General features: G+C 44.2%; 1 protein-coding gene across 6 annotated transcripts in view; it reads left to right on the forward strand.

Moving 5' to 3' along the window:
* The first annotated feature begins 2,630 nt into the window (after nt 1–2,630).
* LOC108561546 (titin-like) overlaps nt 2,631–20,664 on the forward strand; it is a 70,475-nt gene continuing 52,441 nt past the window's right edge. For 2 of the 6 annotated variants that reach the window (XM_017919533.1, XM_017919534.1), the window contains exons 1-11: nt 2,633–3,101; nt 6,974–8,576; nt 8,649–8,878; nt 8,939–10,303; nt 10,363–12,759; nt 12,819–14,417; nt 14,482–17,240; nt 17,304–19,191; nt 19,260–19,491; nt 19,550–19,908; nt 20,285–20,627. In XM_017919533.1, coding sequence (XP_017775022.1) covers nt 2,954–3,101; nt 6,974–8,576; nt 8,649–8,878; nt 8,939–10,303; nt 10,363–12,759; nt 12,819–14,417; nt 14,482–17,240; nt 17,304–19,191; nt 19,260–19,491; nt 19,550–19,908; nt 20,285–20,627 — 12,923 coding nt within the window. In that variant the 5' untranslated portion in view covers nt 2,633–2,953. Of the gene's footprint in view, nt 3,102–6,973; nt 8,577–8,648; nt 8,879–8,938; nt 10,304–10,362; nt 12,760–12,818; nt 14,418–14,481; nt 17,241–17,303; nt 19,192–19,259; nt 19,492–19,549; nt 19,909–20,284; nt 20,628–20,664 lie in introns of all 6 variants that reach the window. The other 4 variants (XM_017919531.1, XM_017919532.1, XM_017919535.1 and 1 more) reach the window with 4 other exon arrangements.

Genomic DNA, 20,664 nt, shown 5'->3' on the forward strand with positions numbered 1-20,664 from the left:
TTTTCACGAAATTTAAACAAATAAAAGTAAACATAAATAAACTATAGAATTCTATCGCATTCGATCGTAAAACCGAAGAATTCCCAAAATGCAAAAAGAACGTGTAATTATTTTTTTTATTTCGCATTGCGCGCGACTGCGAATATATTGGATGGAATCCAAACTAAATCTCCCAATAGTTGTTTATCCCACTAAATTTAGACAAAACATTTCATTTCTATATTTGTCCTGTTTTGATGGCACCAACGAAGTTTACTCATTGCGGTGAACGGTGCAGAAGTGCACTTGCATTTGAGTGAAAAAGGCTTTCTAAACTTTCCAGGTTTGAACATTTCCCAGGCGATTTGACCTCCGTCAAAGTGTGCATCAAGGTGTTGCTGGTAACGCCCCAACATTCATCCTTCATGCACGCAACGAGCAATTACTTAATGAATGCATCTCAGAAGAGGTGCAGGAAAGAAAGAAATGGGGTAATACGAGGTGAACCTATAAATGGACGTGGGAAACTGGAAACGTATGCACATTGTAATGTAGTGAGAGGAAATCGTATCGGCTAATGAAATTGTGAATTCAATATTAGAACGGCAGAACTATTTTCGAATCACGCACAGCCTCCACAAAATAAACAGATTTCTCGGAACGAAAATATTTTTCTTCTTAGAAAAAAAATTGAAAATTGTACCAACAATTCAATTTTTTCTGTAACAATCCAGACTTCTTCAGGCTCCGTTCAGGAGGAGAGCCTGCATGCAATTCGTCGCTATAAATATTATATTAAAAATTTTCACCTTTTTCTCTCTCTCTCTCCACTCCGCTTCTTTTCCCTGACTCATCTTTGGCTCTCCTCTCTCTAAATATACAGCGCTCCACATATGCCAATCTGCCGAGAACAAGAACTATACAATTTCAAAAATAAAAATGTTTCATCGCTAGAAATGCATAGTTTTCCATTAAGACAAAAAAAAACAATAGAAATTTCTATTTCTACCTTTTTTTTATTACACTTACATAGAACATTTATCGTATAATCTTTGTTTTATTCCGATTTTATGATGTTGTTCTTGTAACGTTTGGTCGTAATATGGTTTTGGCTGCTCTCTCTATTTTTGGATCGCACTTATTTTCATTAGTTTCCAAGCTACACGTCTCATCCGAAAATCGAGTATGACTTGATTTATCATTCGGCCAATGTAAATCATGCACATACAAACAATTTTTTTTGTATCAGACTCTCTCTCCTTCGTTATTTTACTAGATGAGAAAAACATTCCATGAGATTTATTTACACGATCTAGAATGTTTCTCCGAAATTATTTTAGAATCCAGTTTCAGTTTTCATGAGATTATTCATATTTACATTTATCTATAGCAGCCTTTGAGTAATACACTGAAATACGTAGACATAATGCTTTTTGAATCATCAAAAGTTTCAACACTTTATTTGTCAGCAAAATGACTACAATCTCGAAACAGCAACAATTTATGGAATTGTTATTCCTTAAAGTGTCTACTGTAACAATTCTTAATTTCCGCATTCATATTACTGATTAACTATAGTTAACTAAGTTTTGTTAAATTTGATTATAAATATCCTAATAGTTTCAGCTTTAGTTTCAATTTATTTCATAGTTACTACAATGTATTAGTTTTATTTGTTATTCATATTTATTTATATAGATATATTCGAATAATAGTGAAGAAAGGTGAAGGTGATTTAATTACTAGGAAACTGTAAGTGTTGTATTCTCTGTAATTTAAAATTTGCATATTGAGGCTAATGTCTGCTTATTGTGGTAATATTGGTGTTGAGAACAATGGTTTATCTGCATGAGAGAGGAAAGCTTTCTTTTTGGTGGTGTATTAATCTATATGTACGTTTGCAATTAGTAGTAGTTGTAGTAGTAGTGTTAGTGTGTGTGTTGTAATTAATACTGTGTGTTTCTGTTTGTCTGTCCGCTATGTCTGCAGGAGTTCCTTCGCACATGTACGGTACTTATAGGCAGATGAGCATAGGTCGTAGATCCGTAACACCTGATCTGCCGCCGTACGAAAGACCTAGTTCACCGGTGCAAAGCTACACCAGCTACGACGGTAAGTTGAACGGAGGCCACTCGGGGATGTACTACTAACTACCGCAAAAGTGTGCAGTGTGCGGCAAAAGAACTGTTTAGGATATGAAATATGCGAGAAATAAAGACGGAACAGAGGAAGAAAAGAGTGTACATGTGTATTTATTTATTTGATCCGTTGTCTTCGTTGCTGATGTTCTTGTTGTTAGTGGTTGTTATTGTTGTTGTTTGTTGTTGGTATTTGTTGTTGCGTTCTGGAATGATGGTTGACGAGGATGATTACGAATGCTGAAAGAAGTTTGAAACTTGAGTAATTGGGGAGTATGAGTCAATGCGAGAGAGAGATATACGAAGAGGAGCAAAGAGCGAGAGCAGCGGTCGGTTCGTGAGTTTTGTTTCGGCGACGGTATCATATGTACCAGTGGGGTACCAAAAATAGACCACCATCCGTCGGCGTTCGTCGGTTTCGATCCCTCCTCCTGCAGCTGGTGCACTCTCAGCAGGAGAGCTCATTCTTCGCTCGCAATTCGCAAACGACCGACGTCTTGGTATTAGTTTCGGGGATGATGACTTGACTTCTGCTAACTAAAGCCGTGGAAGGCAGTGTGAAGTTAAACGAATCAAACAAAATATAGAGTTTTATATACAAAGAGAATAGAAGCGTCGTGAAAAGACTAGTCATTAGTATTTTAAATAATAATTTTTTTTTTTGAAAAAAAAAAACCGTGTTGTGCTTTTTGAGTAATCATTATTTTTTCTCCAAAACCCTGTGTGCATTGTAATACGCCCCAATTTTTCGCGCAATCGAATTTTACCTACAATCTTCTTTTCTCTCTCTCCTCCTAATTCTTAATTTCGATCTGTGAGATTTTTGTGGTGACAATATGAATCGTCAGCAGCAGCAAATTTCGCAGACCCAGCAGCAGAGTCAGATGACTCAGCAGAGTCAGCAGACTCAGATGAGCCAAATGTCCCAGCAGAGGGTCCGCACCGAACAGCACGTTACCAGACAAGTCACCAGCCATCAAACAGGTTAGGCTCAGCAAACAACCAAAAAAAAAATAGAAAGAAAACATCCCCCCCTCAAACAATAATTTCGAAAATCAGAGCTTTCACCCTCATCGCATGCAAAATAAAACCAGTTACATAATCCACGGATCAAATAGGAGACAGCTTTCGCATTGCCTCATGCTCCGATAGCAAAGCTTCTCAAAATAGCTTCTCGCTCGCCATCAGATGCCAGAATGTTACAATAATCTTCGGTGGGCGGCGCTGCGCAAAAAAAAAACACTCTTCTCATTCTCTTCTCTCTATCACAAATTCTCTCGATCTTTTCACTATGCAAGTTTCGCTCCTAACAGTAGTACTTAATTTTGGATTTGTGTTTTTCTTCTCTGCATGGTATAATAACACACCCTGATTTGGAGATGCTTTGAGAAGCTGCAGACCGAGCGAATCTTGCCATATAAAATTCGGATCTAAATCCGTGCGGTCGCGTATAAATAGGTTGCCGTACAAGTGTAGCGTTTCACGCTCGAGAACCGATCCGAGAACCGCTGCGATCTGGTGCATATCGCTTTTGTATTTACTGTTCTTTTCTGCACTCGAAAAATTAATTTAAAAGCGAGCAACATTCGTCTAGCGCAGAAGAAACTGTGCCAACGACATCAAAATTGTTGACACTTTTCTGCGCTAGAAGCAATTAAAAAACAGAAGAAATCTTAACACATATAAATGTTCTTTGCTGAAAAATCGTAGCACAAAAGAATCTATATTAAATAAAAAAAAAACGTGCAAATTTCAATTCATTTCTGCAGGTAACAATTAAAGCATAGCAGAATTCATACCACATCAAAAATATGTGTCTTTTCTGCTCTTAAAAAGTGTAAATAGTTTTCGCAAAATATGCGCAAATCCTATATATTTTCTGTACACAAAAGCGCATTTCTTTTTATTGTTTGTCTATTAAATTAAAAAATGTAAGACAAAAATTGTAACATGTAAGAAATAATATCAACAATATCAAAAAAAAAAAGCGAAAATTTCAATTTATTTATTGTTATTTATTTTGGCACACAAAAATCACAACGAAAAACAACCCGTATAAAATTCATAAAAGAATCTGTGCCACATATCTAAATTTAACCCTCCTCCGATTGAGTAAAGAAAAAAAAAATATGTAGGATCAACCCCGAAAGGAGAAAACACATGTGGGAACATTCTTACCTCCAACAAAGATTTCTTCTTCATTCAAACACCAAATACGTTCTAATTTTAGCCCTGCTCAATGTTTACGTTTTTTTTTTCTACTTCCACTTTAGATTTGTTTTCTCGAATAACTAACTGATTGCATTTACCGTTTAATTTCATTTTTTTTTTGTTATGTAACGAAGTGTTATTAATTATGAGTAAGTTTGCTGACGGCAGACTCGGCTAGTTCGTTTATTAGTCAGACTTTACGCTATTTTTTTCTGCCAAGATAAAAATAGAGCCCTTTGTCATTGTGTTTATTAAATAACGTGCAAGGTTGACAGCGGATGTAGTAAGAACGCCGAGAAGATTTCCCAAAAAATGAAGTTCAATAACAATATTATTGTTGGACGCGACAAATTATTATAAGAACTAAACTTCTAAATTTAGTTACATTTCAAAACTTTTTTGTTATAGTTCAAAGTTCATAAAACTTAAGCAATCATTATATTAATTAATTTTTTCATACATTTTTAGTTTATTTCCAATAGTTAGTTAAAAGTTACTCTATTATTAATAAAACAAATATGTAGTATAATACACTATAAAACTATAGTTATTTCCAATTACTGTTAACATTTATGATAGATTTGCTTATTAATAAACATAGATTAACTAAACTATAAAATTAAAAAAAAATAGTTATTCGAAATAACCCATTTCTTTGCCAAATCTGTAATCGTTCGAAATTACGATATTTTTAAGTAAGCATAAATCCATTGCCAGACACGAGAATTACAGTGCAAATATTATTACGTGTTCACGAATAAACAGAATTAATTTATTTACTACAATAATTTAAAATTAAACAATTTTAGTTACTTAATTCTGAATTAGTTTATATATAAGTAAAGAGATTTGCTCATTCTGAACATTCGTTTGCACTTAGTTAAATCAACGTGAAGAATGTTTTTTTTTTTTAAATGAATTGGGTGTGTAAATATGTTCGCGTCCAGATTTGTAACTTATTGCAAGAAGTTTCATGCTGAGAGCGTGGTTATCGTTGGACGCGAATATAAAGAACACAGATTTTGGAAGAATCTGTGCCACGTCTAAATATAAACTCTCCAGCGTCGAAAGAGGGAAGAAAGAAAAAAACAAACAAAAAACATCTCTAAATTTGTACCTCCACATTACTTTTTTTTTCTTTTGAAAATCAAGTTTAAGTAATTACTGTCTTAAAACTAATTAGATAACTAAATAACAATTAAATATATGTGGAAATCAACATAATTAAAATTAAAGAATAACAAGCACCTGAAGAATGATCAGTAAATGTTTATATAATTTAGATCTATAGATTGTACTGAATTTGTGCACCAAGCCAAAATGTTTTTTTTTTTCATTCTAAATTAATGCTTTAAAATTTGGTTATAGAATGTTGTCATAAATTTTTGAGAAGTTGAAACTTGGTGTACGATAAAATGGATCGAGTGCAGAAAGTGTTGGTGTGATGAAAAGAATAATAAAAAGAAATGAGTAAAATAAAACAGGAATACGCGAAGATATTTTGGGCGTTTTTGGCTCGGATCCCAGAAGCGCTTGGACACGAACCGGCATTTCTCGCATCCCTCTCCTCTTCTACTCGGCATTATTTAATGGACTATTCATTGATTTAAATTTACCAAGGGTAACTTTCCATCTCTAATAATAATCGACGACTATTGCAATGATTAATTCTATATAGATTTGGACTTGCATGTGATGACAATGATTCACTTTCTGACAAAAAAAATAAACTATTTGTTAGAATGCAAAGTCAATTCAATACTTTTATTGATGATGTGATTGATATGTAATCATAATTTTTAAGGATCTGTGAATGAGTATTCAAAAATATATGGTTTAGATTTATATGACTCAATGCTCTAAATTTGCTTCAGTTAATAATAACGTTATAGCTAATAGTTGTTTATGAAGGTTTACTAAGTTTAAAAATAACATTAGGCGTAATGTATTAGTATAGAAGAAAAAGTGCAAGTATTTTTTCTATAATCAACATTTTGATTATTATCCAAAGACCTTATAATTTTCGTAAGTGAAAATAAATGAAATGATTGGTTGATTTCAATTTAATTTGAGAAATTATCAGATTTCTATTTTTAAATATTATTAGTTATTTTCATTCTGAACATCCGGTGGGTTATTTTTATTTTGGCAAATTGTTTCTTCGCATATTTTGGGTACCGATTGTTGATGTGAAATTAATATTTTCTTTAAGATTACTTTTAATTTTTTTACAAAATTATGGCTATAATATTTCCGGTCCACTTTTGGCAAATTAGTCATAGAAGGTGTATTCACGTATTTAGAGATAATTGGTCGAAAGTAATTTTACATAAGGGTCTTTTTCTTTTGCGGTGCGTCGCGACGCCGCTCTCGCTTGTTCGAGTCGAAGCGGACGCCCATTGGCCAGAGCAAAGATAGTTGCTCCAAAAATGGACGCCTGAAACAGGATAGCTAGTCGATAAAAATAGACTGGCTCTGGCTTGCTTTTGCTTTGCTTGCGCTTGGACGTTGAGCGAAAGATTGGATTGGCGAAGAATACCACCTACGTGCGAATCCTTTGTTGTTGTTGATGATGATTTTTAGGAAGAATGATGTTATGTTATGCTAAATGGATGGTCTTTTTTTTGTTTCGAATGATTTTGCAGTGCACGGTGGACAGATCCAGCAGACTGGAGGAGTTCAACAGCAGATCACCGGGTTCGGACCGAATGCGGCACCGCCCGTCTTCGAGAAGATCTTCAGCAATGCGCGCTTCGCGCAAGGTGGAAACGCGTGCTTCGATGGACGCGTCACCGGAAAACCCCAGCCCACCGTGACCTGGACCCGCAAGGGAGCTCCGCTCGTCGAGTCCAACAAATTCCGGTTGTCCTACAACAGCCAGACCGGAGAGATCACCCTGCAGATCAACCAGATCGGACCAGGAGATGAGGGAGAATACGTCTGCACAGCTAGAAACCAATACGGAGAAGCCATCTGCTCCGTATACATCTCACCAGAAGGAATGCAGATGCCACCAATGCAACAACAACAGGGTTTCCACAAGACCGTTCAGCAGTCGACAACATCGTCGTCCTCCTACTCGAACGGTCACATGGTCGAAGAGTTCAAGATCGACACGTTCGAGTACAGAATCTTGCGCGAGGTCTCCTACAGGGAGTCCATAACGCGCCGCACATCTAGCGAAAAGGACGTGCAAATGTCGACGGTTGTCGAGAGATCTTTAGGGCCACCAGCACCGCCGCAAATCTCCCAGAAACCTCGCAACTCCAAGTTGCTTGAGGGCTCCGATGCTGTGTTCTCCGCAAAGGTCTCCGCCAATCCAAGGCCGCGCCTTTCCTGGTTCAAGAACGGCCAGAGAATCACCGAAACTCAAAAGTACGAAACGACGTTCTCGAACAACCAAGCAACCCTTCGCGTGAAGCAGGCGCAAGCCCAAGATTCCGGCCACTACACTCTGTTGGCCGAGAATCCTCAAGGATGCGTCGTGTCGTCTGCATATTTGGCCATCGAACCGGTCACTACGCAGGAGGGTTTGATCCACGAATCCACCTTTAAGTCGCAACACGTCGAGGAAGTCGACCAAACCGATTCAACGAAAACGCTCGCCCCGAATTTCGTGCGCGTCTGCGGAGATCGCGACGTGACCGAGGGTAAGATGACCCGTTTCGACTGCAGGGTCACAGGTCGTCCGTATCCCGAGGTGACCTGGTTCATCAACGGTCGCCAGGTCACGGACGATCACACCCACAAGATCCTGGTGAACGAGTCCGGAAATCATGCACTCATGATCACCAATGTCGGACGCAACGACTCTGGCGTCGTGACCTGCGTCGCCCGCAACAAGACAGGCGAAATCTCCTTCCAATGCAATCTGAATGTGATCGAGAAGGAGCAGGTCGTCGCCCCAAAGTTCGTCGAACGCTTCACTACCGTCAACGTCAAGGAGGGAGAACCCGTGGTCCTTAACGCCCGGGCCGTGGGCACTCCCATCCCCCGCATCTCCTGGCAGAAGGACGGCGTTCCACTTGCGAACAGCCCCGATGTTCGCATCGCCATCGACGGTGGAGCCTCCACTTTAGATATTCCGCGAGCCAAGGCGTCGGATGCTGCATGGTACCAATGCACAGCGCAAAATGTAGCCGGCTCCACCGCAACGAGGGCTCGTCTCTTCGTCGAAACACCACAAGGACCGACGCCCGAGCCCAGGCGCCTCCATCTGCCAAGACCCACCAAAGTCATCGAACCTGAGTAAGTCATTCATAAATATAACAAGAAATTTGGATTCATATTCATCAACATCTTTTTCTTTTCTTATTGCAGACCCGCTCCAGGCCCTGAAGTTATCTACCTTCGCCACGTCGAGCCTTCCCGTCCCTTCGCCCCGGCATCTGAGGAGGACCGCGTTTACCCACCTCCTCAATTCATTATTCCCTTGAGGGATGCAATTCAAGTGGAAGGTGGCAAGGTGCACTTCGAGGCACGCATCGAACCCGTCGGCGATCCCACCATGCGCGTCGAATGGTTCCTCAATGGAAAACCTCTTGCTGCCAGTAAGATATAATATGCATGTACACCACTCTTCCATATTTAACTATATCTTAACGTTCAAGGTTCCCGTGCGACTTATGTGTTCCGTTTCGGATACATCGCTTTGGATCTGCTGAGCATCATCATGCACGACAGTGGAGAATACGTTTGCCGCGTGACCACTGCAACCGGCACCTGCGAATCCCGTGCCACTCTCAGCATTCAATCTAAACAAGCAATCGAACGCACCAGCCAACATCCTGATAGCTTACAGTACATCCAGCAACTCGAGGATTACTCCAGATACCAGAGGCAGGACAGTCTCGAAGAAAAGTCCGCGCAAAAACCTCACTTCATCCGTCCACTCCAAGATTTAGGTGATCTGCAGGAGGGCCGCAACGCCCACTTCGAAGCGCAGCTCACCCCTGTCAGTGATCCAACTATGAAAGTGGAGTGGTACAAAGATGGCAGACCCATTACAGCCAGCTCACGGATTACGGCGATCTTCAACTTCGGTTACGTCTCCCTAAACATTATGCACCTACGTGCCGAAGATGCAGGATCGTACACGGTCCGTGCCGTTAATCATCTCGGAGAAGCTATCAGCACCTCAACCATCCGCGTGCTCTCGCGTTCAACAGTCACCGGAGACCTGGGTATTCCAGAACAGCAGAGGTACATCGAAAAGGTCGAAGAACTCGAAGCCTACCAACAGCACCAGCACCAAAAGTACGTGCAGGAAACACCGGAATGCATGCAAGCGCCCGAATTCAAAACGCCGATCAAAGACCAGCAGGGCGTCCGCGAGGGCGGGTTCGCCCACTTCGAAGCCCGTTTGGAACCAGTCGGAGATTCAACTCTCCGCGTTGAATGGTTGAAAGACGGACGCCCCGTCGAAGCCAGCTCCAGAATCACGAGCTTCTTCAACTTCGGTTACGTCGCCCTCACCATCAAGGATGTGACCGTACGCGATGTAGGCAATTACACTTGCCGCGCCTACAACGCCATGGGCGAGGCTCACACCAAAGCCCAACTAAGTGTCATCAGCAAGAAAGATATTCTCGTCGATTCGCAGCATCCAGGTGGTTTGGAGAAGATCCAATACCTGGAAGATTCCAGCCGTTACCAGCGTAGCGACAAGGAAGAGATTACCGTCACCCAGAAGCCCAGATTCATGGGTCCACTCAAGGGTACCAACAAGATCGTCGACGGACAACGCGCCCACTTTGAAGCCAGAGTTGAACCGCAGAGCGATCTCTCTATGAAAATCGAATGGTACTTTAACGGAAAGCCCATCCAAAGTGCTAACCGCATTCAAACTTACCACGATTTTGGATACGTATCCCTAGACATCATGAGCGTCCGCGAAGAAGACGCGGGCACTTACACCGTAGTCGCCAGAAACGCACTTGGCGAAGCCCAATTGTCCGCCAGCATGGTCGTTGAGAGTATGTTTGATAATATATAATTTTATAATAGAAATCTAATTGATAATATTAAATTGCAGCCCGCTCCAGCATCGATACCAGAAGCATGCACCGTGGTGCCTATGAAAAAACTCAACATCTTGAAGAGTCCAAATTTATTGAACCTCAATATCAAATCGAAGAGATTTCAAAATCCAAGCCCATCTTCGTACAGCCATTGTCCGACCCAAGACCGGTAACTGAAGGCCGCAACATCCATCTGGAGTGCCGTCTGGAACCGATGGGAGACCCAACCATGAGAGTTGAATGGTTCTGCAACGGAAAGTCCATCACCGTTGGTTCAAGATTCAGAACCTACAACGATTTCGGTTTCGTTGCTTTGGACATTGTCCAAGCCAACGCTTCCGATTCCGGAGAGTACACTGTAAGAGCCACCAACCACTTGGGCTCTGCTCACACCTCCGCCTGTGTCCGCGTCGTCGGTAGATCCGACATCATCACTGAAACCCAGCACGAACAATCTTTGGAGCAGATCCAAATGCTCGAAGACCGCAGCCGTAAGCAGGTCACCGAAGAGGTCACCGTCTTCCAAGCACCGCAATTCACCAGACCATTGCATAATATCGAGACTGTCGAAGGTACCAACGTTCATATGGAATGCAGATTGCAACCAGTAGGAGACCCAACGATGAAGGTCGATTGGTTCTGCAACGGACGTCCTATTAAGGTTGGACATAGATTCCGTCCAGCCTACGACTTCGATTACGTCGCTTTGGATTTGTTGAGCGTTTACCCAGTAGACTCTGGCGTATACACTTGCCAAGCCAGAAACCAACTCGGCGAAGCTGTTACTTCTTGCTCCGTCAAAGTAATCGCCAAGAAGGATCTGATGTTGGAATCTCAACATCCATCCGGATTGGAGAAGATTCAATATCTGGAAGATTCGTCCCGCTACAAGCGCACGGAATATATGGACGAAATTATCAACATCAAGCCGAAATTCATCACCAAACCGAAGAGCGTCGATGGAATGCTCGAAGGACAGCATTGCCACTTTGAATGCAAGATCGAGCCAGTCACCGATTCCAACTTGAAGGTTGAATGGTTCAAGAACGGTCGTCCAATCACCATCGGACATAGGTTCCGTCCCATCCACGATTTCGGTTACGTTGCCCTCGACATCGTCGATTTAATCGCCGAAGATTCTGGCACCTATACCTGCCGCGCCGTCAACTTGGTAGGAGTTGACGAGACTTCTTGCACACTCTCGTGCCGCGGTACCAAGCAAATCGTTACGCAAACCCAGAACCAACAAGGTTTGCAACAGATCCAACACCTGGAGGATCGCTCCAGATACCAGCGCTCCGAACAAATTGAGGAGACGACAACTCAGGCCCCAACTTTCACCACCTCTTTGAAGAATGTTGAAATCAAGGAAGGACAAAGGGCTCACTTTGAATGTCGTCTGATTCCGGTGTCCGATGCGACCATGAAGGTCGAATGGTTCCACAACAATCAACCGGTTAAATCCGGCTCCAGGTTCTCTGAAACCAACAATTTCGGTTTTGTCGCCCTGGACATCCTCTACTGTTACCCAGAGGATTCCGGAACTTACACCTGCAGAGCCATCAACGCTGTCGGCGAAGCCATGACTTCGGCCGTATGCGTAGTTCAATCGAAGAAATCTATTTACTCGGAGACAGTGCACGAAGGAGCATTGGAGCGTCTCAGACAATTAGACGATTCCACCAGATACAGCAAGAGCAGCGTGCAAGAAGAAACCATCACCCAAGCTCCGGTCTTTACTTTGCCCATCAAAGATCTGCGTGTAGCTGAAAACCAAGCCGCACACTTCGAGGCTAGATTGATCCCAGTCGGTGACACCAATCTCAGGGTGGAATGGCTCAGGAATGGAGTTCAAATCCAAGCTTCCAACCGCATCTCCACGATGCACGACTTCGGTTATGTCGCTCTGAACATGAAGTACGTTAACCCAGAGGATTCCGGCACCTACACTTGCAGGGCTATCAATGAATTGGGTGAAGCCGTAACAACTGCCACCATGGTTGTACAATCTAAGGCTTCCTTGGATATGGAAACTCAACACGAAGGTGCCTTGCAAAAGCTCAGGCAACTCGAGGATTCCTCCAAATACCAACGCAGAGAGGAGGAGGAGATTGCCGTAACTCAAGCGCCAAGATTCACTACCCAATTGAATGGCCCCACCGAACTCATCGAAGGTCAAAGCGCACACTATGAGTGCCGCATCGAGCCATACCCAGACTCCAACCTGAAGGTCGAATGGTTCCACAACGGAAAACCATTGACCACTGGACATCGTTTCCGTACAGCCTATGATTTCGGTTTCGCCAGTTTGGACGTTCTCAGTGTTTACGCCGAAGATTCCGGCGAATACACGTGCAGAGCTACCAATCGCTTGGGACATGCCGTTTCTTCGGTCGTCACTACCGTCAAATGTAAATATTACAAATTAAATTATTTAAAACATTGTACTAATTTCAAATATTATTTTTAGCCAAATCATCCATCATTCGTGAAACTCAGCACGAAGGAGCATTGCAGAAGATCCAATACTTGGAAGATGATTCTCGCTACAAGAAGACGAGCCAAGAAGATGCTATCACCTTAGAGAAGCCCCAATTCGGTAGAGGATTGAAGAACATTGAGCGTTTGGCCGAAGGCCGCAGCGCTCATCTGGAAGCCACTTTGACTCCAGTTAACGATCCAACCATGAAGGTGGAATGGTTCTGCAATGGAAGACCAATCCAAACAGGCCATCGTTTCAAGACAACCTATGACTTTGGATACGTCGCTCTTGATATCCTCTACGCTTACGCTGAAGATTCCGGCACCTACATGTGTAGAGCCAGAAACGCCGCCGGAGAAGCTGTTACCACTTCTTCGGTTTCCGTTGTCGCCAAGTCCGGTTTAGAATTGGATACCATGGACGAACAGCGTTTAAAGAAGATCAGGGATTTGGAGAACTACGAAAGGCCGAGACGCGAGGAAGTCGAACCTCAGGCTCAAAGACCAGTCTTCCTGACTCCACTTGTCAGCTTGGAGAATTTGAAGGAAGGAGAGCACGCTCACTTAGAATGCCGCGTCGAGCCAATCAACGACGCCAACTTGAAGATCGAATGGTTCGTGAACGGTGTTAAATTGAAGACCGGTCACAGATTCAGGACCACCCATGACTTTGGCTACGTCGCCCTTGATATCCTCTACGCCTATCCGGAGGATAGCGGCACCTACATGTGCAAAGCAACCAACTTGGTCGGTGAAGCTGTCAATACTTGCACCATTCGCGTCGGAGGACGCAGAAGCATCCTGCTCGATACCCACCATCCGGAGGGTTTGGAGAAGATCAGGGAACTCGAGGCTCAAGGCCATCCAGCCCGTTTGGAAGTCGAAGAACCGGTACCGTTCCCACCCAGATTCGTCACAGAATTGCGTGGAACGACCGAATTGTACGAGGGTCAAACCGCTCACTTTGAAGCGCAAATCGAACCCATCCACGATCCAAATCTGCGCATTGAGTTCTACCACAATGGAAAGCCACTTCCAAGTGCCGCTCGCTTCCATATCACCTTCGACTTTGGCTACGTGGCTCTTGATATCGGCCACGTCGTCCCCGAAGATGCTGGAGAATACTCCGTCAAGGCCATCAACAACCTTGGCCAGTGCACGTCTTCACTCAACTTCCGCGTCATTGCTAAGAGCAACATTATCCTGGATTCGCAACGTCCAGAGGGATTGGACAAAATCCGTCAATTGGAGGAACAAACTCCACACAAGAGACCAGAAGTGGACGAACCAGCTACAAGACAACGTCCCGTTTTCACTCAACCATTGCAGAACATCGATTACATCCAAGAAGCCCAAACGGCTCACTTCGAATGCCGCCTGATTCCAGTCGGCGATCCAACCCTGAAGGTAGAATGGTTCCGCAACGAGAAACCATTGGAAGACAGCTCAAGAATCACCAAAATGCACGACTTCGGTTACGTATCCCTCGACATCTCGCACGTACGCGACGAAGATGAGGGCGTTTACATGTGCAGAGCGTCCAATCCTCTTGGAGAAGCTGTCACGACTGCCTCTATGAAAATTAGAAGTAAGTTTAATTAAATTTTAGTGCATTGGAAGATCGTTTACTAATTGTTGTTTATATTTTATAGCCAAAGCCAGCATCCAATTGGATACTCAACATCCTGAAGGTATGCGCAAGATTCAGCAATTGGAGCAGCCGCACGCCCGCCGTCCCGATGAACCCGAAAGGGCCTTCGAGAAGCCAATCTTCACCCAACTGCTCACAGGTCCATCCGAGCTGTGGGAAGGCCAACATGCCCACTTTGAGGCTAGGGTTGTACCAGTTGGAGATCCCAACATGCGTTTCGAATGGTACGTGAACGGCGTCGAGCTTAAATTGGGCTCCAGATTCCGCGTTACGCACGACTTTGGTTTCGTCACACTCGACATCATGTCTACCATCCGCGAGGATTCCGGAGTTTACATGTGCAAGGCAATCAATAAGTCCGGAGAAGCCGTCTCCTCGATCTCGATGAAGGTGAAGCAGCGTTCCAACATCGCCGGCGAACCTTTGCAACCTGACGCGTGGCAGAAGATCCAACTGAAGGAAGCCGAGATGAACAAAGTGCCGGAGATGTTCGTGGACACCCATCCACAGCAAGCACCAGTATTTACCACTCATCTTCAGAGCTTCGATAAGTTAACCGAAGGTCAACACGTCTACTTGGAAGCTCAAGTCGAACCAAGGGCTGACCCCAACTTGAGGGTTGAATGGTTCAAGAACGGTATCACCTTGACAACCGGTACCAGATTGCGTAGCACTTTCGACTTTGGCTTAGTGACCCTTTCCATCAACGGTTTGAGGGCCGACGATTCTGCTATTTACACCTGCAAAGCAACCAATCTAATCGGCGAAGCCGTCTCAACGTGCACGTTGAAGATTGAAGACAAGCACTGGTTGCTTGGACAATCCTTGCATCCGGAAGCTATTCCAAAACTGGAAGCACTCGAAGTTCCTAAAGAAGGAACCGCCGACCGTCCAGAACCGACCTATGAAACACCAATCTTTATCACCCACTTGAACAACGTCGAGTGCACTGAAAGCGAAAATGTTCACTTCGAATGCCACGTCGAACCATCGAAAGATCCGACCATGAAGATCGAATGGTACGTTAACGGCAAACCATTACCAAGTGGAGCCAGATATAAGTCCACCTACGACTTTGGCTACGTTGCTCTGGACATCAATCATTCTTATGAAGAGGATTCCGGCGTTTACACTTGCAAGGCCATCAACAGCAAGGGTTCAGCCACTACATCCGGAACTCTGCGCTGCACAAGCAAGGAGAACATCTACAGAAACACCCAGCATCCTCAAGGCAAGGCCGGTTTGGACAAGGTGCAAGAAGTCGAGGACGCTGTTGCCGGTAAGCTGCAACGTCAAGCGTCAGGACCAGAGAAGGAATTCGCCAAACCAGTTTGGACCATTCCACTTAACGCTGAATTCAAAATAAGCGAAGGAAAACCGTTACACCTTGAAGCCACCGTCGAGCCAAAGGAGGATCCCAACCTGAAGATCGAGTGGTTCTTCAATGGAAAATCGCTGGATCATGCATCCAGATTCAAGCTGACCAGCGACTTTGGCTTCGTCACTCTGGACTTAACCGACGTTTACGAACGCGATCAAGGCATTTACACCTGCAAGGCATGGAACAAATCTGGCGAGGCTTTCACCTCGACCACGATTTACTGCACAACAAAGGCCGGTTTGATCGAGCGCACCCAACATCCTAAAGGACAAGAAGGTTTAGAAAAGATCCAAGACTTGGAAGATGCCCTCAACAGACCAGAGGGAAGACTCCCAGAGTCCGACGAAGGTCACGCTCCTATTTTCACATCGGAATTCACCGAACTCACCAATCTCAGTGAAGGAGAAATCGCTCATTTCGAAGCCGGACTTACACCGATCGGCGATCAAACCATGAAAGTCGAATGGTTCTACAACAGCAAGACCATCGATGCCAGTCACAGGTTCAGGACCGTCCACGCTTTCGGCATGGTCGTTCTTGAGGTTCTTGGTACCAAGATTGAGGATTCCGGCACTTACACTTGCATTGCTACAAATGCATGGGGTAAGGCCGAACAAAGCGTTAAGCTTGAATGCGTCGACAAGTCAAAGGGACAACCACCCAAATTCACCACTCAAATCAAGGATATCGTTGGACTCAAGGACGGACAACCAGCTCACTTCGAGTGCAATCTCATCCCAGTCAACGATCCAAAACTCAAAGTCGAATGGTTCCACAATGGACAACCGCTTTTGCAATCTTCCAGGATCAAGACCGTCTCCGACTTTGGCTTTGTCGTTATGGATATTTCCTACACCGAAAATCACGATTCAGGTGAATACGTCTGCAAAGCCAGCAATTTGTACGGCGAAGATTACACCAAGGCTTCGATCAATGCCTACGGAAGAAGCGGAGTGTTTACCGAGAGTTTGCAACCCGATTCTTTGGCGAAGATCCGAGAACTCGAAAGCTATCAAGGACAACAATCCCAAGTTTCTGCTACTGTTGTTACTGAGCCACCAAAGTTTATCACACAGATCGTTGATGTGACCAAATTGGTTGAGGGACAAAGCGCTCACTTTGAAGCTCGCTTAACACCAGTTACCGACCCAGATCTTGTAGTCGAATGGTACTACAACGGCAAGAAACTGCCGCACGGACACAGGTATCGCACGTTCCACGATTTCGGAATTGTCATCCTGGATATTCTCTACTGTTACGAAGAGAATTCCGGCTTGTACGAGTGCAGGGCTTACAACAAATATGGAGAGGATTCCACCAAAGCAACGCTGAAGTGCGTGTCGAAGGCTAATCTAATCTTGGACTCGCAACTACCGCGGGTAAGTTTACTATTATTAACTGTCTTCTCATAGAAATATTAATAATATATGTAATCTGTACAGGGCATGGAAGGCGGTTTGGAGAAAATCCAAACATTGGAAGATTCGATGGTCCGCATCAGAGACGAGAAGGTAACTGAGGAGCGCGGAAAGGCTCCCGTCTTCACCGTTCCTTTGTCCAACATCGACAATCTCCGCGAAGGAGAGAACGCCCATTATGAGGCACGCCTTACACCCACCGACGATCCCAAACTGAAGGTGGAATGGTTCTGGAACGGAAAACCTCTGAGGACCGGTTCAAGGTTCCGCACTTTCTGCGACTTTGGTTTTGTCATCTTGGAAATCTCTCCAGTATACCCAGAAGATTCCGGCGAGTACTCGTGCAGAGCATTCAACGAATACGGCGAAGCCGTCACCACAGCCTCGATGAAGGTTCAAGGCAAGAGGAGCATCATCCTCGAATCCCAATTGCCGAAGGGCATGGAAGGTACCATCGATAAAATCGCCGAACTCGAAGGTTTGGGTGTGGCCCCAAGCCAGATGACACCTGATGATGATACCGGCAAACCACCTGAATTCATCACAACTCCATCAGATTTGACTTTGTCAGAGAACTCTTTGGCCCACTTCGAGTGCAGGTTGACCCCTGTAAACGATGCTAGTATGAGAGTGGAATGGTTCCACAATGGTAAAGCTCTTTGGGCCGGCTCCAGGATCAAGACTATCAACGACTTCGGTTTCGTCATCCTCGAAGTCGCCGGAGTCTACCAAAGAGACTCCGGTTTGTATACTTGCAAGGCGACCAATAGGCACGGTGAAGCCACCGTTTCGTGCAAGTTGCAAGTACGCGGAAGACAAGGAATCATCATGGAACCTCAACTTCCATCAAACTTCCGCTCTGGCACCGAGAGCATCCAAAAATTGGAGGAGCAACTTTACAAGCGCGACGAGATCATGAGCGAAGAAGAGAAACCAGATCCACCCAGGTTCACCGTCGACATCAAGGATAACGTTGATGTTATGGAAGGTGGTCCAATCCACTTCGATTGCCGCGTCGAGCCAGTCAATGATCCAACGATGAGAATCGATTGGTTCCATAACGGCCGACCATTCGCCACCGGCTCTCGCGTTCACCAATTGAACGACTTCGGTTTCATCGCCATGGACATCGATTATTCTTATAATCGTGACGCTGGTGAGTACATCTGCAGAGCCTCTAATAAGTGGGGATCCGCCACCACCAAGGCCACCGTAACAACTAAATCCAAGCGCAACATCGATTTCGAATCGCAACTTCCGTCCGGCATGAGCGCCGAGAAGTTGAAGGAATTGGAACGCGGTCCAGTCTCCGAAGCACCAAAAGAGGATGCTCCGATGGGACCACCCAAGTTCATCACTCACATCGAATCTGCAACCGTCGATGAATCGGAGACTGTACGCTTCGAATGTCGCGTCGAACCCAAGGAAGACCCCAGACTCAAGATCGAATGGTACAGGAACGGCAAATTGCTGCCTTCTGGTCATCGTTACAGGACTGTCTACGACATGGGCTTCGTTTCTTTGGACATCCTTTGCGTCTACTCAGAGGATTCCGGTGAATACGTCTGTCGCGCTTACAACGATTATGGCGAAGACTTCACCAAGGCCAACATTTCGTGCAAGAAACTCCCCAACATCATATTGCAAAACCAAGTGCCAAAGGGCATGAAGAAATCCGAAACTTTGATGCAGATGGAAGCGGCCATCAAGAAGTACACTTCTGAAATCCATTTGACCGAGGATGATCTGTACGACGTCGACAAGAAACAACCTCCGAGGTTCGTCACCCAAATCTTGGATCAGACGAGCTTGGTTGAAATGCAGACAAGCAAATTCGAGTGCCAACTCGCACCTGTTGGCGATCCAAATATGAAGGTCGAATGGTTCTTCAATGGAAAACCGTTGCCACATAGTAAGTTTAAATCTTATGACAATATAATTTATGTACAAAAATATTTATAAATATAATTTGTGTTACAGAAAATCGATTCACTCCCATCTACGACTTCGGTTATGTGGCAATGAACTTTGGATGGGTTTACCCAGAGGACAGCGGAGAATACCTCTGCAGGGCTACTAATTTGTATGGCATGGATGAAACTAGGGCTATCATAAAGACTGCTGGAAAACCGGGCATCATCTACGATTCGCAGTTACCAAAGGGCATGAAGAGTATTGAGAAAATCAGAGAGATGGAAGCTGCTTGGCAGATGTACGTAAACATTTATATATATTGATAGATAATAATTATTGAAATTAATTTTGTGCAGTGCTCCCGAAGAAGCAGAGGAGGAATCTAAACCAAAATCAGCGCCGATATTCGTATCGAAACCAGAACCTTGCATCGTCGAGGAGGGAGAATGGGCTAGGTTCTGCTGCCGCGTTACGGGTCATCCAAGACCAAGGGTTATGTGGTTGGTAAACGGACATACCGTGGTCAACGGCTCCAGATATCGTCTGACCTATGACGGTATGTACCACATGGACATCCCGAAGACCCGCCAATACGACACCGGCAAAGTGGAGGTCATCGCCAGGAGCTCCGTGGGAGAGGCCATTGCCGAAACCGAACTTAAAGTAATACCAAGACACGACGACTACCGCGGCGTCCTCAAGAATTCTCCAAGACGTGAGTTACTCCTTCCCACTTGATAACACCACACTCTCAGATATATTCATAATACTTTACACAATGCAAAAGATATATAAGCCTAACACGCCAAATATATATAGAAACAATCCTCGTTCACAAATATAAACCAACCTATCCTTCCATCATCTAAAAAAAATAAAAAAAATAAACCATAAGAAGCTTAGGAGCATTTCATCAAGAGGTTTCATGGGTCAGGTATGATTTACCTGTTTTGCATGTTATGTATTGTGTATCGTATTGTGTAGCGTCTCTTCTTTTTCTTTTATTTGATCATTTTTTGATGTACCTTTTTTTTTGCACTAACTAAAATGTCCGTTGTTGAAAAATAATGTTTGTGTGTACGTGTGTCTAGCGTGGTACGATTTAGAGTTGTCGAGTTACCAGAAAGAGCGTCAAGAAACCGAACTCGAGAAATTTTTCGATGAACGAAATGAATCCCTCAAGGAAAGTGGCCACTCGTTGAGCGGCATCAACGTGCAACCTAAAGTGTTCAAGGGCTCAGAGACCGAGTGGCAGCAGCTGGCCAAATCCAAGAAGGGCGAAGAGTACTACAACAAGCTGCAGGAGCTCGAGAACGAGCAACTGACTAAAGAGATCAAGCTCAGGGAAACGAGCCACCAGTTTGCCATTCCCGGCGAGAAGGTGGTCAACAGCAGCGTGGCAAGAGGGATGGCACAGAAATATCAAGAAAACTTGTAAGTGCATTCGTTAATTATATGTTTATGTGCGTTT

Source organism: Nicrophorus vespilloides, unplaced genomic scaffold, assembly GCF_001412225.1.
Source record: "Nicrophorus vespilloides isolate i.1.1-1 unplaced genomic scaffold, Nicve_v1.0, whole genome shotgun sequence".
Classification (NCBI taxonomy): domain Eukaryota; kingdom Metazoa; phylum Arthropoda; class Insecta; order Coleoptera; family Silphidae; genus Nicrophorus; species Nicrophorus vespilloides.